Source organism: Drosophila busckii, chromosome 3R (genome assembly GCF_011750605.1).
Source record: "Drosophila busckii strain San Diego stock center, stock number 13000-0081.31 chromosome 3R, ASM1175060v1, whole genome shotgun sequence".
Taxonomy (NCBI): Eukaryota; Metazoa; Arthropoda; class Insecta; order Diptera; family Drosophilidae; genus Drosophila; species Drosophila busckii.
Window position 1 is genome coordinate 3,820,384 of NC_046607.1, and position 25,311 is coordinate 3,845,694.

Here is a 25,311-nt window from a genome sequence, read left to right on the forward strand (position 1 = left end):
TCAATAGGTTTGTGTATTTGATTGCACAATAATGCGCTAATTTTGCCAGTTCCGTTAAAATTCAATTTGTATGTCAGACTACAATCTAGCTTGCAATCTTTAATTTAAAGCTTCTCAGAATTGAGCGATTAAGAAAGAAACAAATAACATAAAATACATCATAAAAGTTTCCAAAAATATGACAATGCTGCTGGGATTCCCTTCTAATCAATTGGTTGTTTCCCTTCACAAGTGGGCAGTGTTATCTTGAATTTTTCTTGGTATACACGACAAAAGTGAGATTCAAAATTATAGCGTATGCTGCTCTGTTCAAAGGGTTCAAAGTTCTACAAGGAAATAACTGCAATTAGACATAATTAGGCAAATAAATTGAGCTACTTACGTTATTAAATACAATGGAGGGCACAAAAGATAAACCAATGGGTATTGTTTGCTTGCCATAAGGCCAAAGAATCTCGGATGTCTGACGTGTTTGCTTGCAATGCTCGATTTGAGTGGTTTCAATATTCAGACGCTTGGCGCACTCGGCTAGATTATTATAATAGTTGCCCAGCATGCAATGGACAAGCTCGAAGGCCTGACGAGTTTCCAAATGCTCCAAGATGCAACAATGTAGAGCATTCAGCTCGCATTCCTCGCGTCCATGTTGACAAAACACTTGCAGCTCACCAATTTCTGTATTATTATAGAACTGAAAAGAAATGGGTTAATTTCCAATTATAGCTGCTGATTGGCACTTACGCCCGCCTTGCCAAATGGTAGCAGCTGCAGCTCGGTGACCGGCCACCAGTCATTGTCGTCAAGTGCAGCTTTGAGTCTACGGCGTATAAAGAACATGCTATCCGGACAAAGGGTCTCGTAGTGTATGGCGAGCGGCAATTTGGGCAAAGGCAACGGTGTCACCAGCTCAGTCGGCAGCTCAGTTGACGTGGACGTCTCGGCGCAGCAGCTGCCAGCGAGCAGCGCTAGAAAGGCGCCAAATATTTGGATATTAAAATGAATATGCATTGCTCGATTTATTAGTCTTGGCAGCTTCGCAAACAAAACACAACTGTGTGTGCTTTTGTCAACGAGCAGCAGCATCCCAAATAAAAAAAAAAAAAAAAGTTGCGCTCTCGCTCGCATTATCACGCTCTTTGGCTCTTTATCTATTTACTGCGCGCCCACTACATTCGCTGCTCTGTCTGATTTACTTATAATTCGTTGCTTTGCATGGCTGTGTGTGTGTGTGTGTTTATATTTAGAGCAGCTGGCTTAACCCATTGAGTATTGCAGGGGCAGTAAAATTAAATTATATGCACTTAAAGCTAATTGTAGGAAATTGAATTTACAACTTTTGCATGTTGCTGTTTGCATATTATGCATGTTATGTTAATGGGTTAATTTAAGCTCAATTATTGGTTGTGCGACATTAACAAATCATAAACAATAAAGACGCTTAAGTTCAGTGCACTGTCAAGCGCTGGCGTTGGCGCTAATTGACAGCAGTTCAGGCTCCATATCTTGTTGTTGGCTCAAAACCAAACCAAAACCTGTTACACAGCTCTTAAAGGAGTAACTGTTTATTGATAGAGCATAAAGCCATTGACATATGTCAGCAGCTGGTGCAACTCTTGTTCAATTTCAATTTCAAACTAATTTTTCACAGGCTTTAATTGCAACGCAATTCTTCAGCTTCAACTGCATTTTCATGGTCAAGCCGGCGCACGCTAAAGAATGCCAACCAGCCCAGGCTGTTGGTAATTGCAACTGCAGCATGTGGCAAGCTGTGGCCATTTCCATCGGGAGACAGTCGACTCAGCCATAATAGAGCCATGTGAGCTCAGTTGGCCGCTAAAAAAGTGACAGTGTTTTATGATATATCCGCACATTAATTGGCTGTTATTCAAGTCCAAGTCGGCTTGCGTATCAAAATTATATTTTTCGAACACGATCCGTAGCAGCAGCAGCAGAACTTCAATGGCAATTAACCCAAATAGCCGCAGCAATTGGGCGGCAACTGAAACTAACACGCCCAGTCTCAAGTCTCAGTCCCAGCTCTGGAGTGTGCAGCAGACAGCTTTAGCTTTAGGCCAACTCACGAATACAGTTTTATCTTTAACTGTGCCAGTTTCAGCGTCAACGCCACAGTTTCCAATTTGCATTTGCGCTATTGCTTGTTGTTTTTGCTTTTTTTTTTTTTTTTTGGTCTGCTTAGATTTGTTTTCGTTTCTGCATTCTTATTTCTCTTTTAAGTTTACGAGCCACACTGTTGTTCTCAATTGCAACATTTCAACCGCAAGCGAAGCGAATGAAATGCAGGCAACATTTACATTGTTGAAGTTGCTACGTTGATCTTGTCTTGTTGCCAAAAAACCGAAACTGGCCAAGCAATTGCGTATTAACCCTTGGGTGTGCAATAATTTTAATCTACTTGGGTATTTCCTCATTCAACAAGTGCTGCTTGACTCATTGATCTTTATGTTTTTATATTTTGCTTATCAACAATAATTTTTGCCACTCAAGTGTTAAGCTACATTGAATTGTTTGTAGGTCACGGCGGACCAGTTTACAACTGCCAGGAAGAAATTAACTTTTTTTATACACTTGAACATTTTTTTAAAATATGGAAAAGGGTATAATGAAGTTGTGTAAATGTATGTAATAGGGAGAGGAAGGGAGCGTGGCAGACCCCACAAACATATATATATTCTTTATCAGCAAGACAAACTGAGTCGTCCGTCTGTATGAGTGCGTTTTTCTCAGCAACTATAAGAGCTAGAGCAACCAAACTTGGTATGTAGCTGCTCCTATACTCAGGACATATCGCTTTTACTATATTTTCTTTTATTTTCTCCCACGCAAATCAAAAAAAATCGATTTAAGCCCACAATATTGGGCAGTAAAAAAATATTTAAAAATCTGAAATAAATCAAAAACGCTTTGTTATATTTTTGACAAATGTCGCAAATTTCAGAACGATCGACTGAATAACTTACGAATTATTCTTATTCTAATTTTCAATATAGACAGCGGGATGCGATTTTGTTGCCGACGCAGGCGGCGGCGTCGCTGCTGACGCTACAGCGACAACGAGCTATGACGCGTTGGCTGTTTTGTGTGTATGTATTTGTGCATGTGTTTGCTGCGCTGTTCTAGTCAAAGTGTATGTAAAAGTTGGTTGCGCACAACTTTAATGCGTTCACTTGTTTCTTTTAAATTTTTTTTGGACTTTCATGTCTTTGCGCTCTGCGCTGCGCTGCTGCTGCACAATTTTATATTTAATTTGAGACCGTTATATGCTCGGATCATGCGCATTATTTTGTAGTCCCGCTTAAGCTGCATTCGCTGCGTCGAGTCCACGCTTTGAGACGTGCTGCGGCATAATAATAAGCGTATCCCCCTGCCCCCTCTCTCGGGCGAGTGTCATGCAAATGAGGCACACACTCTTCATAAATGCCCAATTTCCGTAGCAGCAGCGGCAACAGCATTGTCAATTTCTAATTCTTCATGCAAAACAATTGTGAGTGTTATAGCTGCAAACTGATGGCATAACTGACTGACTTGCCTCATAGCCACATTTCTATGGTATTACATGATGAGCCAAACACACACACACACACACACACACACACACACACAGACAATTGAGTGTGTTTTGGCTTGCATGCAAGCTTGGCTTATAAAATCAGCAGAGAAACGAATTTTTAATACACTAGCTGCTCAGTTTAGTTTGAACTGAGTTAAATTTGATTTCTACCCACACTCGCTATAGCGCACTGAACACAAGCAAAACCTAAAGTACGCAAGCCAAGTTAACAAAGTGACGCCATAACCAAAATGCATTAACCACATGCAGCAGTTGTGGCTAACAGAGCTTTGAGCTATCATTTTCAGCTGCTTGTGGTTTTTGGGCTGTGTCTGGGTCTGGTACTTTGACATTTATGACTTTCTGGCCAAAAAGTACACGCCACAAAGTAAATGAGGCAACATCTTCTTCGCATTGAGAAACTGGTGCATGAAACGAGATTTCCAAGACAAGAAACTGGTTCTCAGGCTGGGCCTGGTCAGCACACACAGCGAAGTGAAAACAGTTAGTTCCGATGCCAATAACCTGCCATGGAACGTGACGCATCAGGTGCCGCCGCTTGGAGGGCCGACCGTACGGTAAGTACTACGTGCTATGCACTTTATTTATAACTCGCTTATGAATAATGCTGCTGCTGCTCGTAAATTAAGCGTGATTTAGTTGCAGATAGCGTCGTCATACTAAATTTATATAAAAATCGGCTATGAACGCACGTTGTACAAAAAAACATTAGCTAAGCGGCCTAAAGATAAAACGTCGCCTGGGGTGAGAGACAACAACAGTCGAGAGATACGAGCGCTTTTTATTTATAATTGTTACACAAAGAAAGCAAATGAGCAAAAATAGCAAAGCTGACACATTAACCCTAATCAGCTAACAATGAACTCGTTTGCAAGCGACAAAGTTTAATTGATAGGCAAAGCCACTACGTTTAATTGTTGTTAACAATTGCCGCCAACAATTAATGCGCGTCTTTGTTTAGTCGCGTCTTATTTATTTAAATGCGTAGCGGAAGCGTCAGTCTCAAATTTATGACCAAGAGCGGCGGCGGTCGCTCGCTCAAGCGTTGAGCAACAAGTGGTCAAGTCTAGTTCTAATCACATTAGCACACTGACCAAGAAAGCGTTAGCATTGGCCCTAACTATGCAATTGTTCCATTGTCTCGAAGCTGTGCACAGACCACAGCCCACGCCAATGAGCCATTGCGCAAGATTTATGACGGGAACGCGAGCAACTGAATTTGAATTTGCCAGTACTAACGACTTAACGCTTCCGTTAGAACCAACAAACGGGCAGCGGCAATTGCTTTGAGCCCGTTGTAATGTAGGTCTAGGTCGAGTTGTTGACGTTTACGTTTTACAACGCCGTTGGCCATTGTGCAGCCAGCTGAGAAATTCTTTGACGGCGTCTATTTTTGGTTTTTGCCTTTGCGGTTTCGGTTTCTGTGTCGCACCGAATTTCGGGGGCCTGCGAAAAGCAAATTACAATTAGCCGCTGCCGCTCTCTCGCTCACGCTGCCAAGTGTTGAGTGTTTTTTTTTTAGTTTTTGGGGGAAGCCAAAATAGTTTTCAAATTGGGAGCAGCAGCTCAAGCAGAGAATAGCAATTTAGCATGCAGTTTGCTGCGCCTCCTTAAAACGCCCACGCGATGAGTTGCATTGAAAACTTGTTTCGGTCCACCTTGGCTTTGTTTTTGTTGTGGATGCTGATTACAATTATTTTCAATTAAAATGCGCTTAGCGCGCGAACACACCCCTCTCAACGTCAGTCAGACTGACTGAGCAAGAGAGCGAGAGCGTGCGAGAGTGTGCTAAAAAAAAGTGAGAGCAGCGCTAAAGCTTTACATGTGTAGAAACTGTTTACATTTTGTAGTGCATAAGCCCCAACAGCTGTTTGCAGCACGAGAGCAAAAGCTGGGAGCGTAACAATCTAGCGCTGTAACTGTAAACGAGAGAGAGCGAGAGCAAGCGAGCGCGCGAGCACAACTAAATACAAAGCTAAGCAAAGTTTTTGTCAATTGATTGAGCGCCATAAAATACAAAAACAACGCTGTGTGTGTAAGCAATGTAAAGTCTGTATGTGTCTGTCTGTCTCGCTGTCTGTGTGTGTGTATAGAAATCAACACAAAGCGAGGCAGCGAACAAAACTCAGAGCTCTGCTGCTGCGTCGCAGTCAGTTGTTATCGGAACTTGCTGCCGTTGTCATGTCCGAGACGTAGACGCGCACGGTTCGTTTATTTTCTTCGCTGCGCTGCTTGGTTAGTGTAGCTTTAGTTTTTCGCTTTACCTTAACTCACCTCAATTTTTCTACTATTTCGTTTTACACGCGCTCCCACTCTCTCGCTCTCCGACGCTGTGTGTGTGTGTGTGTGTGTGCGCGTGTGTGTGTGTTGCGCTCTCCCATGCGCGCTCCCATGAAAATATTATAAATTTAAAGTAGTTGTTATTAAGTTTATTATGCGGCTGCAGAATTTATTAATAAACAAATTGTTGTGCCTTCAACATTTAGTTTTCAATTGTTCTAATGCTAAATCAAGTTGTTGTGCATGCAAATCAATTCCCAAGTACATACACACATGTATTTCAACAAAAAATAATCAATTCGTATAGAGAGACAACAAAAAAAAAAAACTAAAATGTGTGTGTGTGTGCTGGTTGAAGTTCACGGCTTCTGTTTGTTGTTGTCAAAACAAGATTGTTTTTAGTTAAAGTTGATACTTGTGAAAAGCAAAATCAATAAGTTTACCTTGTCTAGTTGCCGGTCGCTTGTTTACCGATCTGCTTATCAATGTACATATCAAAAAATGAGCTAAATACACATACATATGTATGTATATTACATGCTAGCGTCATTTAGAAAAAGCTAAACGGCAATCAAAGCGCAGATAAATTCACTTTACATATGTATATAGCATACTATATGTATATCAGCTACGCTTGTAGTTGTTGATGTTGATTGCTTGTTGTTCAATTTGTATATACTATATATATCTTTATTTGCATCTGTATCGTTAGCATTGAACGTACTGAATGATAAGCCTCATTGCTTGAATTTCATGTCATAGCATTTTTTGCATAATTGCTTATCAGCCAGTCTACATCAGACTGATAAGAGCTCGACCCCCTAGTCGACCTTTTTACCGGTCAACTGTATAAAAATTTGTTTACGAATCGTTTGCATGCAAGATAATTATAAACAATTTCCACTGACGTTGCGGTGGCAAAGTGACTGCTAAACTGTCTTCATCAACAAACACACACACACAAATGCATACCATACCGCATGTAAAAGTTATAATTAAATGCAAAACGGGCTGATATAAATACGCGCGTGCATATATAAATAGTGTTTATATATAATTTTTAATTGCATTTTATTCAAAAGCGGAAGTACTTGCATATGAAATTGATTGTTGCTCAATCAAAAGTTTAAAAAATCACATTGTTTATAAATAACGCGCAGCAATAAAGCGTGAATAAAAAAAGTGAAAACTAAATCAAAAGTAAACAAAACAAACAAGCAGCCTAAACTGTAGCATAACAATTAAAAAAAAAAAAAACAACTGCAACCAGTTCGATCGAGTGGTAAGTTTGCTTTGCCTAATCACTAATGGCTAATAGCTAATTAGCTGTTTTTTTTACGCATTTAGTTGCTCTTCCTGTTAATCAGTTGCCCTGCCATTAATATATGAGAAAACCGTTAGAAAATCAATAAGCGTTGACTCTTGTTGTCGTTAAGTCGCTTCGCTTGGGGAATTAGCAACAGCTGATTGCACAAGTTGTTAAACACGAGCCCAGCACCCCGCACCCACCACCCACCCGCTGGCTCTGCAGCCAATAAGCCTGTCTGTCAATTAACTAACCTTGGCACGCCCTAATTCTTTGTATAGTTGAGCTGCCCGGTAGGTGTGGGGGGAGGGGAGTACAGGGCGTATACTTGCTGCTGGGTGCGGCGTCTGCTGTTGCTGGCTTAGTTGTAACTTCTAATTAGTGCGTTGCTTTTTATCTTTAACAAATTAATGCTAAGGCAGCTTAGCCTTAGCTTAATGTGCGTCACTTTCATCAAGGCTATGCACTATGACTGCCTTGAAATCCTCCAGTGGCTGCGTTTTTGCTGCTCTCAATCGACGCCCGCCCACACGACTTGAGCGTCAAGTGGGCAAAACGCTTCTATGCTCAATTGCAGCGCTTGAACCGCAACCGCAATGTGTATGTGTTGGTGTGAGTGTGTGTGTTGGTGTGTGCCACAGTTGTGTTTGTCTAATCAGTGCAACGTTTAAAAACAATCCCACACCAAATTACAACAACAACAACAACTCAAGCAGAGCTTTGACTTGTTTTGACAGTTGTCAGGCATGCGCTTTAGCTTATCCTGCTCTCTCACACTCTCTCTCACTCTCTTTTGTAAGCGGCTCTCTCATGCGCAGGCCACGTGATTTGCTTATCAGCTGCACTTCAACTTTACTCACAAAGCTCCAAGGGCGTGCAAAAAAGCTTTGGGCCAAATATCCTTGAAAGCTTTTGGTTATACTTTGTGGCCAAGCTGACACTTGTTGATGTCAATTTTTATTGCTGGCGTTTAATTTTAAGCTTGGCAGTAAAAAAAATGAGGCAACAAATACACAGCGAGAAAAACTATAAAAATTTGCACCCAAATTGAAAATCGCTTGCTTATGTTATAATTAAATTGTATCCAAATATTTTGTATACATTTGTAGTTATTGCGCTTTACATTTTATAATTAAAAATTGATGCAGTCTCAATTTAAATCATTGCATTTACATATAGCTAAGATTTAATTTATTTGCAGTCTTTGCTCTGCGTATACGCAACTAGTTTATTAAAACTAGTTTATTAAAATAAATCATTATTAGATAAGTTTGATTTAATAAAATTTTGTTTATACATTAAATTTGTAGTGATTGCTCTTTAAATTGTATAATTAATTTTATTTTGCGTGCACTCTTTGCTCTGCGTATACGCAACTAATTACCGTTACGCACTTTCTTTTCACCTGCATGATTTATGCTTAAACATATGTCTGTCCAAGTTTTTATTTTATTTTATTTTATTTATGCTTTGCGATTGTTTTGCTGCCCTGCTGCACTTTCACTCGCAATTCTAAAGTGAAAGGAGCAACTTACGCTTAGACCACGAGCAAATCTCTTTATGCCGCCTCTGTATGCTTTCTAAATGATGATGGCCATTTACTTAATGCTAACGAGCAAGCATTTGCCACTCACAATTATGCACTCAGGCCTTTGTATATATCTTTCAACAGCTCCACACTCAACACCTACGAGCGATATAAAACTATAAAATATCCAGCCGAACATTCTATTTCAATTAGTGTAACTGACCTATGCCATTTGCAGTTTCTGCTTGTAGACCAAACATTAATCAGCATGTTTTTCATTTTTTTTCTTTTTTTTTGTGTTGGTTTTATTTGTCTATAAATGTGTATCGAGCATTGTTTATAGCTACAACCAATTCTTTTTTAACTTCTAACTGTTTGTTTTTTGCGCCGCCGGCAACAACAATGAAAACAACAACAACAGCAACAACAAAAAGCAGCAAACTATTTATTCAAGCCCCGCATGTGAATACGAGACTCATGGCAATGTTGAAAGTGTTGCTGTGTCTGCTTTAGGTTTCCTATTTCCACTACAATTTTGAGGCAGTGTAATTGCAGCAAAAATATTTTACATTAATTGTGTAAAAACAAAAAGCTATTATAATTAATATTTAAAACGCAAATCCATTTGATTGCATATTCTTAGCTTAGCTGCTTTTTTTCTAGCAACTTGTTATTTAATAAATTGAGCTGCCGACATGCATAGGAAATAACTTAATTATATTCGCTGATCATCAATTTTAGATGTCACGCAAAGTTCGCACATAGCATTTGTCATATAAGCAATACATCAATATGAACGTTAAAACAATTTCCATTAGCTCAATCAAATCTAATGTAACTTTAATTGCTTAACAAGCTGTCTGGAATTTCTATTGATAAACTGGCTAAAGCGTGAATTTGATTTTTTCTTTGCTTGAAATGTTGTTAAAACAGCTGCCACTAACTGAATTTAAATTTGAGCGTAAACATAAAAGTTAAACGCGCTTTTTTGCTTATTAAGGCAGCAAGCAATGGAATTTTTATGCGCCCTGACTGGCACTTTTTGCCAAGTTTATTAAAAATGCAGCGCTGCAGTATTAAATAATAAAAATGCTTAAAGCAAAAGAAACTGCATTTTTTTGTTTTCAAATAAAAGCGGCTTTAATTTATTTTTTATAGCTCAGCTGCGAACTTGCGCTGTTAGTTGCAAGGACTGCGCATAGATGGCGCTGTAGTCTGAAGCTTTTGCAAGCTTTTGAACCTGTTGCTTTATAAAATAAAACTGAAGATGACTTCATTATGCGTTGCAGCTGATAAGACAAGCCACAACTGCATTTAGCTATCTAAACTGATAAGCAGTTTGATAAGCTGCATTAGGTTAGCGGAACAGCTCCAGCATTTACCTACAAAATAAATAAATGTACAGAATTTAACAGCGCCAACTGTACGTGTATGTCAACAAGCTTATAATACTTACAAAAAACAATAATGCCAAAGGCAAATACAAATACAAATCCACCTACACAGCTTTTGCATTATAATGAAACGAATCTACAGAAAATTGAGCAAATGTCACGTTTATATAACAAACAGCGAGGCGTGAGCGCTTAGAAAATATAGCAAAATATAATGCAATACTTTATTTGTAGTATTAGCAACAATAGAGAGAGAGCACATGGCAAAAAGGCAAATAACCGTTTTATCAATTGTGGATTCACACACACACACACACAAGCAATAAAAACAAAGCCCAAAAGGTAGTTTGCTGCTGTTGCACACAGCAGGAAATTAAAAATTGCAAGCCATATAAAAACGGCAGCCAGCACCCCCGAAAAATAAATGACGTGACATAAAACTACAAACAAAAATATATAAAAAAAAAAAAAAATAAAACGAGCAAACAATAAAATCGACAGCAGCTAAATGTAAACCAAACGTAAACGTGCGAGCCCCGATGAGATTCGTATTGAATTTTAATTTGCAGCGTGCAAAATGCGGACAGACAAAATCATATGTGTGCATTTATTTTTAGGCAGCACTGTTGTGATCACAAGCTTTGTCAGCTAGATTAAAAAATTGTGTAGAAAAATAAAAAGCAATAGGAAAAGTCCAAGTTAATATAGAAATCAAATTTTATGTGTTGGGTTACCAAATTGATAAAAACTGAGGCTATTTATTTTTAGAGGCTCAAAGTTCAAGTAATCGGAATGTTGCAGCTTAAGTTTATACGAAATTTTCACAGAATTAACGCAGCTTAAGCAAAGCTGCAGACTTTTGTTTAACAATTACAAATTTGTTTGCTCTTAATAAAAATAACTTGGTTTTTAGGCTTAATATGCTTCATTGCATTTAATATGAAATTTTCCTGCTCAAACACAATTTGCTTAGGCCGCTTAGCTGATTCCCAGAATAAAAATCAATTTTCTCTTAGATAAAGCCACAAACTTGAGCAGCTTGCTTCATATTTTTTTATAGCAGTCTTCAGTCTAACTTTAGCTTAGAAAGTCTATAAAGAATTTGGCAAATGTAAAAGGTAAAGAATGCTGATACAACTATCGAAATCGGAACCGGTTTAAACAGAAATCATTTTATATTCTAACTAAATTTACATTTAGCTCTGCATGTGCTGCAAATAAAAAATACAGACAGACAGACATGAGCATGCTACAGTTACAGCTACAAGTTTGTTGCACACACACACATTAAAAAAATTGTCAATAAAAAGCTGTAAAGAAAATAAAAAAAAAACAGCGACAAGCCAAAAAGTGTGTCAATGAAATTTTCGTGCATTAAATTGCAAAAACAATGCAATAAAAAAAATTGTTGGCTGACAGCTTTTTGGCCTTGTGAAATTTTCTTCAATCAATTGCAAAGAAGCTGCTGCTGCTGCTTGTAGCCAAGAAATTAACTAAAGCCAGTTGAATCTTTAAAATCTGCAGATAAGAAGGTCACGCACATTCGTTGATGACTCAGCTGACTTGTTTTATAGTTTAAGTAGCAAGTATGTTTATTAAGTGTGGCAAAGGTATAAACAATTAGCTTGTAGCATTTTTAGTTTTGTTGCGCAGGCGAAACAAAAAAACAAGTCAAACGAGTCGTCATGGTCGCCGCTGCGATTTGATTGAACGGACGACGCGGCGCTGTCGCTATGTAAATAGTTATATATCGCATATAAGTATCGATTCTTAAGCTTTGACTACGCATTAGTATGCAAAGAAACGTTGAGCAGTCAACACACCAGGAAGCGGCACATGCCAAGCCGCGCGGCTGTTTATTTATGTCTCCACTATCAAAGTTAGCGCAATTACTGTTTTGTATGCTTTGCTCATATAGAATATACAATATAGTATCTCACTTGTTGTATCACTTTATGTTTGTTTTGATTATCAACTCATAAGTAGGTGTGACGCGCTTTCTCTTCCGCTTGATAAAAATAATTTTAAAGTTTTCTATTTTTTTTGTTTTTTTTGTGGAACACACTTAAGAGCACACTTGTGATTCTAATCGGTCATTGGTTTGAATATGATGAAGAGCGCACTTATGCCCATTTAGGCTGCATTACCGTTGCAGCCCTAACAGTTGCCAAGTCATGTGTGTGGACTGATTTACAAACAAAGTTAAAGTTTTATGCTTTTACCATTAAACTGCATGATTAGTCAAAAAATTAAATTTTAATTGTTTGTCTAGCAGAATGTGAAAATCACAAGTCGAGCTAATGAAGCGACTTTATAGTGGCTTAACTGTGTGTGCGTGTGTGTGTGTATCTTGCACATACTTTTCATAGCCTCAAACTACAAACTCAAATACACAAAGCAAAGGCAAGACAAGACGCACAGTGGAGCAAGATTGGCATATTAAGGCAGCAATACGTATTAAAATAAATAAACTATTTATATTCTATTTAATTTTAACTATGTTTAGTTCATATATTTAAAAAAAAAATGTCAAAGTGCACAATAACAGTGAGTTATTGATTAGTGTTATTTATTTTCAGTTACATTACTTGCTTAATTATTTTTACTCTTTGTGCTTTGATTTTTGTCAACTTTAAGCGCAGCTTTTTACCACTGTGCGCTCTATAGACAAATCGAGGGTAACTCTAGTGTTATTAATTATAAGTTAGTGTACTTGCAAAATTATTTTTATATTAATTTAATTTAAATTCATATTATATACTTTTTTCTTCGACTTTTGGCAACTTTGAGCGCAGTTTGTACCACTGTGACAAATCGAGCGTAACTCTAGAGCAGACTTACATTTACTTATACATATATAAAATTAAACATTCTGGCATGTCAAAGAGCACACTTAGCCGTTAGTCAAAGGTTAATGAGCTATAGGGGCGTATAAAACTTTGCTCACTGTAGTTGCAAGCGATACGCATTATTAAAAACTATTTAATGCTTATGCTCAGCTGTCTGTAACTCTAACGGTAGTTGCCATAATTTGACCTTACACACACACAGAGACACACACACACACAATAAATCTTTAAATGCTTTGTTACGCTTTCCAGAACATGACTTGGAAATATTTTTAGCCATGGCTTTCATTTTTGCTAAAGGGAAACTTAACACGACGAGAGTCTCTCTTTCTTATAAAGACATCTCAAAGTAGAACTTAAATGGCGTTTATTAAAGAGCGTGGCAGAAACTGTGTCAAACCTTTTAGAAAAGTGCAAAGCTCATGAACAGGGCCAACAAACGGGCCAACAGCAGTACTCAGAGCTCAGTACTGGCAACTCAAAGCGTAACTGTTTATTTTGTTTAAACATTTTTCTCTTTTTTCGGGGGCTAAGCGTAATTAAATCTCTTAGAATACTATGTACAAAAACTTGGGCAAACAAAATTATTGTAGCAAGTCTTACGTGGCAGCAACAGCAACAGCAACAGCAACAAACAAGAAAATTGTCCATGCTTGAGCTGGCTGACAAAGCTTTGAGCTTATGGGCTTGCTTTATTTATTTAATTTTCGGTTGCTTTGGGTAGACAGTTGAAAAGGTAGCAGACGAACTGAACTGAAGCAAACCGAACCGCCGCGACACAACGAAGCCCAAAGCCCAACCTTAAAATGTGCCATGACAGCTGCAATGGCAGAGGCAGATGGGCGTGGCAGTGCGGCATGTAATTTGACCTCTGGCTTTGACAAAAAAATATGTTTACTTATACACTGCCCACGATTTTGAGGCTAAGCTTACGAATTTAATTCCGAGTGTACGTTTTGGTTTGCACTCAGTGTAGTTAAAAGCTGCGCTTAAATTGAAAAAACACACACAACGCAGCAGCAGCTGCTGATTGATTATAACAATATTTGTAGCTCTTTTGGGCACTGCTGATATTGAAGCAAAATTAGCACGTATACTTAATAATTTATTGCCTTGCAAGTCAACGAAGCGTTAAGATGAGATCATAGCCTAAGCAAATTAATTTATGAAAAAGCCACTTTAAAGGCAACAGCTATGTTTGCATATTTGCTTGAATTGCATTAAATTAATAAAATGCCTGCCTGCCAAAGAGAACGCTTCAGTTTATTTTAGCCACAAAGCATGAGTTTATAAATATATATCTAGTACAAGTACATGTATGTATGTATGTGTGTATAAATGTGTAATTTGATGTGTTTTGTTTAGACTCATTGGTGCATGAAATGGCAGTTTGAGAATTGCATGACAGGCAAGAAAAAACATAAAATAAAAATGTAATTCGTTTGCGTATACAGCGTAAGAAAACTAAATTAAATTTAGATTTAAATGTAATTAGTTTATTTCATATATAAATAATTTATAAATTGTGCAACAGCTCAATTAAATATATAGTAACTAGCCAAACGCATATAAATTAAATTTAGATTGTTAATTTAACTGGTTGCATATTTTTCTTTATTGTGCAACAGCTCAATTTAATATATAGTAACTAGCTAAACGCATATAATATAAATTTAGATTTAAATGTAATTGGTTTATTTCATATTTTTCTCAAATCACACACGCATTTATAAATAATTTATAGTTTATTTCTATATATAGCATATAAATTAAATTTAGATTTAAATGTATTTAGCTAGTTGCATATTTATATTATTTATATTATTGTGCAACAGCTGAATTTAACTTATAGTAACTAGCAAAACGAATTTAAATTAAATTTAGATTTAAATGTAATTAGTTTATTTCATATTTTTCTTTATGAATTGACCAAATTGACGCAAACGCATTTAAATTAAATTTAAATGTATTTAGCTAGTTGCATATTTTTCTTATTTAAATGTACTACATGCTTAATATTTGCATTTTGTTTAAACATGTCATAACAAGTAATGAATTTATTTATAGCTTGCGGCTGAGTGGAATATAAAAAAAAAAGAAAATAAATCTCTGCACACAAATATGTAATGAAATGCATTTAACAAATGCTTGAAGCCCCACTCGATATTAAAAAACAAATGTGTCGGCAGCAATTTTCAGTTCAGTCGCCTGCTTTTGACAATGGATCAATTTATTTTTCAGCTGCAATCATAAAAACTACACTTGTGCACAATTTTTAATTAAATATTGAAAGCAGCCGCATATTTAATTTATGTGAATATAAGAGCAATGCTCTAGTATGCGAACACTTCAAATTATGTTGAAAGACCTTGCTTAGCTTGGAATTGAAATCAAATGAAAACTTTTGTTCTGTTAGTTCTGTTTAAAAATAGCTACGCTATATACAGTCGCTGCTATATATATACATACAATACATTAATTTAGAATGCTCTAAATCGCTTTGCGTGCCCGTTTACTAGTTGCTGCTCAGTTGTCTGTATATATTTATTTGTAGTTTTTAAAATTTAATGCGATACCTAAAATTTAGTTGAAAATTAATTTTGTGGCTTTGGCGTTTGTTTATTTTTCATTATGAAACCGCAACAACATTGACCATAGCCTGATGGCTTTAGATTGATTGTTGCTGTTGCTGTTGCTATTGTTGTTGTGGGTTGCTCTCGGTCGCTGACATTGGCTGCTTGTTTATCAATTTTGCCGGTGTTGACCTTTGCCTTTTTTATGTTTTTTATTTTTTACCTTTTCCTTTGCTGTTTTAGTTGAGCTGCATTAAATGTACATAAAGCGCGGCGCTCTGGGCGCTTGGGCCAGTGTTTGCTTTTGCTTTTGTCTTCACTGTATTCACACCTTCGGTCATTGGCAGCAGCACCAGTTAGTTAGATTGTCAACAACAAGAGCGACGAGCCAGAGTGCCACCAAAATTGAGGCAAATATTTGTATTTTCTTTTTCGAACAAAACACAGCGCTCTTTAGCTCTTTGTTTTAATATTTCGCACTCTGCGATTTTATAAAGAGAGCGCGCGTCAACCCAATTAAATCAAAGCGACTATAGCGTAGCGTAGATCGCTGCTCGTGAGCTAATTAAATTGAAGCGTTTGGCATAAACAATGACGTTATTTATTGATTAGTCACTGTTTGCAACGCTGATAAGCGATAGCGCGCACTTAACTCAATTAACTGACCAAACGATGATAAAATAATTGCACTTTAATTAATTTGCTTTCAATTGAATTGCGCGTGTGTCTCGAGCGAGAAACTGCTAACCAAGTTTGCGCTGCCTCAAAGTGAAATTGCAGCCAACTAATCATTGCTTCTAATTGGCCGCTATTGTTCTAAAGCTGCAGCAGAGACTTTCGCACTTTCGACTTTCGACTAACGAACGATTGCCAATGAAAGTTCAATTACAATTGATAATTATGCGCGGCTATTGAGCGCAAGTTAATGCTTTAATAATAAAGTATTTGCCATAAACGCGCTTTTCATTAATTTTGTTGCAATATTTTATTGTTGCTGTTGCTATTTGTTATCCAAAACCACACAACAAAATTATAAATTCATGCGGCAACATTCATGCAGCTCTTGCTAAAAATGCATGAGCTAAGCTTTAGTGCAGCATAATTTTTATTTTAAATGGAATTTTCATATTTTTTAGCAAAACACACATTAGTTGTCAAACTTAAGATAAGCTTTAGTGCAGTTTTGTTTTATATGCAGCGGCAGAATAGAAATATAAACATGCTATTTAAATATGGAAATTCTTTTATCTGCAATTACGTTTATCATTTTCAATACGCATTAATGTTGTATTAAATTCTATGTATAAACTATTGTTTAATGCAATTCTAATAATGTAGAATTTATATTTTATATAGTTATTTATATTTATTTTTAGTGGAGAGCATTTATATTATATAAATATTTATAGTGATTAAATTTAATTTGTTTCATATTTTATTTTTCATAGCTGCATACAGCATAATTTTCATTTATTTGTTAGCACTTTTAGTTTAATATTTTTACTTAGCAGGTTTGAAGTTTTCAATATACGACTACAATTTAAATTTAATGCGTTGCCTACTTTATTATAATGCTAATAACATATAATTTATATTTTGTATACAGCTGTGTAATATAAGTAAAGAATTTATGGCGTTCATATTTAATTTGTTTATGTGCTCATACTAATTCATTCATACTAACATATAGAATAATTAGCTTTTAGCTTATTTACTTGAATTTAATGCTCAAGCCGACTAAATGTTAAATTTAATACTAAGCATTATAATTGAAGCCGAATAAATATTAAATGTAATTCTAAGAATAATATTGCTTACGCTATTATAACTAAATTCTATTGATAATAATTCTAATGCTTTTGAACAAAATCCAATTATGCGTTGCAATAATTCTAAGCTCATAAACACAACACACTGCACTAATTATAATATTCACGCAGAACTCTAACAATGACTGCATTTTTATTAATATTTAATTGTAAACTATATGCTTGGCATGTTGTAAGCGCTTTGATTGGTTTGTAAAATATCAAACAAAGTGAATGGATGGATGGATGTATGATGAGTGCTGTAAAACATTTTGTGAGTTATTGAACAAAATACTTTGTGTTGTTGCTTTGGGACTTTTGCATAGTTGGGTCTGTTCATGAATATTGTTGACATTGTAATCAATTGTTGTCATAATGACAGCATATTGTTATTGTTTGAGTGTCTGTGTGTGTGTGTGTGTCTGTGTGCCATTTTGCTTGCTATTATTTATGACTTTTTGTTTGACGTGTGTGATTAACTGTGTGTGCTGCAGCTCACTTGGGGAGTATCTGCTTTGTGTGTAGCTGTTACGTATACTTAATATTATTGTGGGCCAGGCATGTGTTAGAATTTTTTACACAACTTTGTTACGCCGCGCAGCAAACTGTTAACGCAAATGTTAATTAGCATAACTCAGCAGCAGTTCCTTAAACAGCAACAACAACAACAACAACGATAACGATAACCTTGGCTGCTCTTAAGCTTATACGAGCCTACACTTGAGCTCATTAAGCTCGCGCGCGCAAGTGTCGCATGTCAAAAGCCATTTGAACCTAGAGACACAACTGCTGCTGCTGCTGCTGCTCGAGTTAGAGCAAAGCAGTTAGATAGCAGCTACTACTTAGTTGGCTGGGCGGCTAGGCCTGCTAATTATTTTTATCGCTTTTTAATGACTTAATTAAACAATTTACTTTAAGCTCGGCGATAGTTCAATTATGTAAGCAGCATAAGCTAAAGCTCAAGCGCCCATGGGGCAGCCGAGCCAGCCAAGATGCAAACAATTAAATGTTCATTAAAAAGCAACATGAGCATTGCAGCGCAGACAGAGACAGCGTAAGAGAGAGAGAGAGAGACAGAAAGAGAGAGTGAGCAAGATAAAGCGAGAGCAGCTGCATAAAAAGCAAAAAATTATTTCACTTTGCGGGCAGAGAGCTTACAAAGAATCTAATTGTGAAGCCAAGTGCAAGTTTAAGTGTATGTGTGTGTGTGTGTGTGTGGACTTTATGCGCCAATAAGCAATTCATAGAGCCCAAAGGCGTACGCCTTGCCACGCTTGTAAACTAATTCAATTAACAACTAAGCAGCTTAACTCAATATGCCCAACAGTAGTTGAGACTCACACACAAGCACACAAACACACACACACACATTAAACTAGTTGCATATGTAGCTCAAAAGTGTAGAAAAGCTTAAAAGTTTGACCCATAGTCGAGCAATAAACAGAGCCGCGACTTTTATCAGCTGCGGCGCTTACATCAAAACTAAAATTTGCTATTGCTTTGCTTTCGGTTGTTGGGATATTATAATTTTAAAACATGCATAGACTATACGCGCAAACTTATAGCAAGTTCTTTTGTCTATAGCGCTTATAGATCTCAAGATCTTGCAGTTCATACAGACAAAGCTAAGCCAAAACACGCTTTTTGCACATATATTACTACAAATAATAAATTTCAGCTTTGTTTATATAAAAAACGCAAGCTTTTATATAGTTTTTCTTGATTTGCCGCGGTCATTGAACAGATATTGCAATTTTAAAACAAACTTGACATGCATAGACTTAATACGCAGCTATGTAGTAAGTTTGTTGTTTCTAGCTCTTATAGCTAAGCAGATCTTGCAATTCATACAGACAAAGCTAAGCTAAAACACGCTTTTTGTGCATATATTGATACAAATAATTAATTTTCATAAGCTGACAAGACATTTGTCGCTTAACGCAAGTGTCTTTGGTAAGTTAGTGCGGCAATTATGTTGCCAATAACAGAAACTGCTGTTAACAAGTATCAAAATAAACTCTGCTGGTTTTCTTATCTGCTGCTGCTGCTGTTTATGCTACGCCTGGTAAGCAGATGTTCTAACAATTTGTTTGCCTAGCTCGATCGAAGTGCCAATCAGGCGTGTTATTAACACTTTTTAGCTTCAGCCGCAACACAATTAGCTAGACAAACAGTGGCGCGATAATATTTGGAAAACAATGTCTTTGGACTCGCTTTGGTCGTTCATGTGGCTGTGGCCCTCAGCGTTTTGTTATTTTATCATGCAGCTGGCCTAAGCTCTGTTTTTTTTAACTGCGTATCAGGCGGCATTAACTTGTCTGTGGCGCAGATAAAAATATAAATAAGCATTAATATGCGTGTGGAAATAGCGTTGAAGGAAAGTCAGCGCCAGCGGAAACACACACACGCTCATTTATTTGTTTAAATGCATACACATCTGTGTTTGGCAAATAAATATGAAGAGCTCTGCGCTTAAATATTTGCCAGCTTCAAATTTCAACTGTTTTTGCAGAGGCTTTCTTTTGTTGTTTGGCAGCGAAAAAAGCAACAACAAATAAACATCAAATATTAGTCAAATAAAGTTCAGCAACATCGCAATCACAAATGCTGGCATTCAATTCTTGTTTAGTCAATTGTTTTCGAATAATAAAACAATATATTAATTATGTGCTAAATGCAATGGCTGCTGCCAATTAAAGTGCACACAATTGATTCATATAATTAGATAAATTTTGAAAGAGCGAGCGCTAGTTGGCTACATTTGGTTTAACTAAATGCAATTCAATTCAAATTAACAGCAATGATATGGCAAACAAAGGTAAATCGCTTGGCCATCAGTCGAGCTTGGCAAATATTTGTGCATATTTGCTTAGTCATAACAATATTGCACATACGCAATGTTGGCCCAACTAATCCGCTGCCCAGCTGTACATACTGCATGTGTTTATGCTTTAAGCGCTGCTGTGTTATTCAATAGCATTTGCTTTTGATTGTCATTCAATATTTAACTTGACAATTGCATAAACTCAATTTGTTTTCTATTTAGATTTTTCTGCTTTTTGATTTGCATACTTTGACATACTTTCTGATGAGTTTTGGCAACACAACTTATGTAACCAAAGGCAGTTAGCAGTTAGCTGTTGGCCTATATATTTCTCAACTCGTTGTACTTTAGCCTTTCGCCTTTTGCTCTGGCGCGCTCTTAACCTTACGGCTGCCAAACTTTGGCGCCCAAAAATTGAAAACGTGTGCGAGAAAACTAATTTAATGCGCAAATATTGTTGCGAAAACTTCACTTGTAGCTTTGGCCGCGTTGTTGTTGTTGTTGTTGTTGTTGGCACAAATATTTGCATTGATGTTGGCTGCAAGCTTTTTTCTCAATATGCTATAATGTTGATTTTCTTCAGCTTATGGAAATTCAAATGTGTACAGCGGAAAATAAATAATGCAAATTAAATGTATTTTGAGCGCGGGCCAAGAGGTCAAAACTTTGGAGGCAGGCAATGTAATTAAGCTGTTGTTGTTGTTTGGCCGCCTCCTTGCAATTAGCAGCGACTTGTTTGGCTGCTCTCGTATTTTTTTCTTTGTTTTTGTAGGTGTCAAAGTATTTGTTGCCCTAAACATAAACAAAAATATGCAAATTTGATGACCCCAAACATTGGAAACAGGGTCAGCGAGTCTTACGCGCGTCGTCTTAATTAACATTTGCATGCCAGAGACGTCAATTGCTGCTTTATAATTAGCGTGTGATTTTTTTTCCTTTGGCAATAAATTAATTGTGTACAAAATACAGTTAATTGCTAATTGTGTTAATTTTGGAAACGTAACCGGTTTGTGCTGCTTAAGTCAATTGCTGTGCCACTTGTGTTGCCAATTGGGCAGTGTCTTATCCTTTGGGCTGCTGCCACACACACACACACAATGCCACATTAAGTAGCCATAATATTGCCTGCTTGGCTGTGCTTTGTACTGAGCTTTTATTGACTTGCCCATATTTTGACTGTGGCACTTGACTCAAGCACTCGCCGCTGTCAATAAAAGACGTCAACATAATTCTTTTAGCTTGACATATACAAGCTCTGGCTTGAAGTGAACTGAATTTGAAGCTGAAGCGTAGCAACAGCTGCTGGCAGACAAAGGCCCCAAATGTCATAATTCGCACATTTTGCTCGAACGAAAGAAACGAACTAATGGCAAATGTGGCGGCGGCACTTTAGTGTGTCCTTGGTACACTCGAGCGTATGCTTAATCATTATTTGGCTTGCGGCTGGCTTAAGGCACGCCAAGTGCTGAGTTTTCACTGCGGGGCGAAAATTATTTTTTAATTAAATTTTTACGACACGTCCGCGCCCACAAAAACCAGCCAAATGCTCAATGCCCAAATGGTCGAAATTAAAGCCTGTGGCTGTTTCGTAGACATTACAAAAAAATAAAAGCGCAAGAAGCGGCAGCAGCAAACGTTGCCTAAAATGGGCTTGGCAAGGATAACGTTCGATAGTTCCAAGGAAGCAACAAACAAGCGAAGCGAAGCGCAGCGCAAAGCAAAACCAGTAAATACATTTAACCCTTTTCTTTTTCAATGGCGCTGGCACGTGAGCAGCAAAAAATAAAAAACACGCAAAGCTATCGATGAGCATGGCGCATAAAAAAAATATGAAACTATGTTATGTTGATTGTAAATTAAATTAATGTATAGGGCTATTGAAAAATTGAACATAATAAATGCGCAAAAAATTAATTAAAAATTGAAACTGCGTATGAGTAATTTTTAAGAACTGGAATGCATGGCAGCAATTTTATTGCGCTGTCTCTAAGGGCTGAAACCCACTTTAAGCCATGACTGGGGGTTGGGACTTGTATGCAGAATATTTGGCTAACGTTTTGAACTTTTGGGTTACTTTGGGGTCACACACACACACATGCATATGTATACATATATAATGTGCAATAATGTTTGTATATATATTTGCACACTCGCCCAATTTAAGTTTTGTAGTATGAACTGGGCATTGGGCATTGAGCATTGGGCCACTGAGCAAATTGCCCAAACTGCTGCTGCTGCTGCTGCTGTTGCTGCTGCTCCTTTGTGTCCATTTTGTAGTCCACTTTCAATGTCTTCTTCAGTGCGAATTCAATGGAAAGTAATCGAATTTCATAAATGCATGCACATTACGTTGACATTCTGCAAATTATGCAAATTGGAATTCAATTGATTGGAAAATGCTACAGCGCCACACCCACTACCGCCTGCTGGGTGGGTGGTTGGTTGGTAACTAACTGTGCGTCAGCAACATAAACATATTCAATATGTCCACCCCCCACTAATGTCATAGGCATATGAATGCGAATGAGTCTGTGTGTGTGTGTGTGTGGCGCCTACGAATTTAATGCTCCATGTAAATATGCAAAAAGTATTTGGCCAGGCCTTAGCCTGTTTTGCCTGCTAGGCTTATTCATTATTCATACGTAATGACCACATTTAGTATTGCCCCGAATTTATTTTTGCATGCGCGCTCGCTCGCTCTATTTGCTTGCTGATGATCTAAGGCCAGAGCTTTGCTTTGTCGTCACATTCAATCATTTTAATTAGACAAATATTTGTCGCACACACACACACAGACACACACAGAAAATGCAAATAGGTGTTGCATTAATTTTTCAGTGTCTATCATTGTCAGCCGCACACGCTGCTGCCAACAATGTCAACAATCATTAATTGTGTGCAATGGATTATGCCGAGCACTTCGATTTATTAAAGGCTTACAAAGGCTTAACGCTCACCCCAATAATTAGTTGGCCGCAAAGCCCTTTGAGCCGGCATGTGTCCTTGATAGCCAAAGCCAAAGCCGTGAACGTGGCCGTCGCCGTTTTGTAACGTTTTGTTGTATTGCGTGCAATTGTAAAGAGTTTTTGGCATAATATCATTAATTTCCATTAATTTGATAAATGGCGCTAAAACCAAAGGCGGGCTTAATGCAGAGTACTTACAATTTCAGGTTTCAGTTTTCAGTTTTCAAGTGGCTTATTAATCGTTTGACAGCCGCAGTTATCTGATTACGGTTGACCAACCATTTAATGAGCTTATTACGCAGTTGTAATTAAATTATGCGCAGCCTTAGTCCAAATACAAAAGCAAAACATTAGCATAATCAACTATGGGAAAACTCTCTCAAGTTTCTCCCTAGACTGTAACACTTTTTTCTATTTGTTGTTGTTGCTGTTGTTTGGTTGTTTGTTGTGCGCGCCTCGCGTGGCCAATTACCTGACAGCAAAGGGCTGCTAAAACAAATAATTTGTTTACACAAGCGACAACGAACTTTTGAACTTATCCCGGCGACTGCAGTCAATTCAGTCAGTCAGTTTGTCAGTCAGTCAGTCAGTCTGAGCTTGAGCACAGCGCTGACTTCGCTGCTGCAATTTTGTTGCAAGTTGCGCGTCACATTAAAAGCATTTTGTGTTCTGTCATGTTTACCTTTGGCCACCAGGCAACACTGACAGAGCAACAAACAGTTTGACAGCTGAACTAACAATTGATACTACAGTTTACTTAAAGGCGGAAACTTTAACAAAATGAGCTCAATTAAGTTGCAGCTGTTATCAGCGCAAACCGAAGCAAGTGCTTTGAAATATATGAAGAAGGCGCAGCGTTGTGTTGCCCACAAGCGCGCACATTTTTTTTTTATATGTTGCCTCAACAAATAACAATTTCAATTTGAAGTCAGCGCAGCGAAAATTCAAATTTTTGTATACAGCCCCGCAGGCTCTGCCTAGCAAAAGGTACGACTGACTATTTGTAGCACGCGCGCGGAAAAAGTTGAAGCGCTGTATTGTGTGCGTTTGTCCCTAAGGCAGAGCGACTCGTGGCGCTCGTAAAAGAGCACCCAATATGCCACAAAAACTAACAATAATGACAGCAAATCAATATCATCGCCCATGGCCCTGCGGCCATGAGAGAGACTCACAAAGTAAAAGTTGGATGCCGGCTCGATTGTAATTTAACGCGGCGTGTTGAGTGCGCGCTGTGTGATTTGCGTTCATCGCCTGGCGACTGTCGTCAGTTAGTCTGACGGCCTGTCAAACGTTTGCAAATTGTAGTTATTGTGGCTCCAGTTTTTGTTGCTGATGCTGCTGGGTCAGCTTGCGGTCCAGCAAACATAACGCGCAGCCCTTGCCTCGCTCCAGCTCCAGCTGCACTTGAATTGCTGTAAGTTGAAACTTGCTGCAGCACATTTGTTACTACCAAATGAAAGGCAGTTGCAGCCCTCGTCATATGCACCCTGGCTCTGTACTCATGTGTGCCAATTGCTGCTGCTGCTGCTGCTGTTTCCCACTCAGTCAAGCACTCATGCGGCAGAAGATGCAATTGATTGCTGTTTTTGCTTACTTGTTGTTTGCTTGTTGTTTACTAGTTGCTCCACTTGCAATCGATGCCAGCAGCGCCAGCAGCAAGTGTTTCAAGTGCTAAAATTGATTTAGTTAGCTCAACTCTCCACTCATTGCATTGTGTGTATTTTAATAAGTTAAAGTTCAGCCCCACATAATATTATGTAATGGCACTTTAAGTGGACATGCAGCATTGTCAACTGTTGCAGCATGTTGCATGCATCGAAGCTGCAGCAAAGCTGTTGCCAAACTGTGAGAGCGACATGCTGTTTGTTATCTGTTGCAGGCAGCTGCTGTTGCCAAAATGCGTTGGCGACAACAACAACCAGCAGCAGCAGCAGCAGCAGCAGCAGCAGCAGCAGCAGCAGCAGTTGTTGCTCATTGTTTGTTTTTGATGTCGCTGGCTCACGTAAATGTGAGCTAAGGTTGCATTGAAATGACAAACCGAGTTTGAAAGTGAAATTTTTTCACATATTTGCAAGCAGCTTCTTCCGGCTCGCACAACTGACGACATGCAGCTTTGGCTTAATGTTTACCTTAGCAATGATGCCACAGCAACAGGCACTGAGCAACTGTCAGCACACAGAGTCGAGTAGTGGTT

At 37.8% G+C, this 25,311-nt stretch overlaps 2 protein-coding genes across 2 annotated transcripts in view; one reads left to right on the forward strand and one right to left on the reverse strand.

The window, feature by feature from the left end:
- Positions 1 to 76: 76 nt before the first annotated feature.
- LOC108603333 (GILT-like protein 3) lies at positions 77 to 17,890 on the reverse strand (the record flags this gene model as incomplete). The annotated part of the gene is made up of 4 exons (XM_017992058.2): positions 77 to 326; positions 383 to 691; positions 742 to 965; positions 17,827 to 17,890. Coding segments are annotated over 4 exons (720 nt in total), but the record flags the coding sequence as incomplete, so codon positions are not given.
- Positions 5,738 to 25,311, forward strand: part of LOC108603332 (extracellular serine/threonine protein CG31145) — a 49,563-nt gene continuing 29,989 nt past the window's right edge. Inside the window, exons 1-2 of the mRNA XM_033294238.1 lie at positions 5,738 to 5,824; positions 6,952 to 7,151. The gene's annotated coding sequence lies outside the window, so the exon portion shown is untranslated. The remainder of the gene's footprint in view (positions 5,825 to 6,951; positions 7,152 to 25,311) is intronic.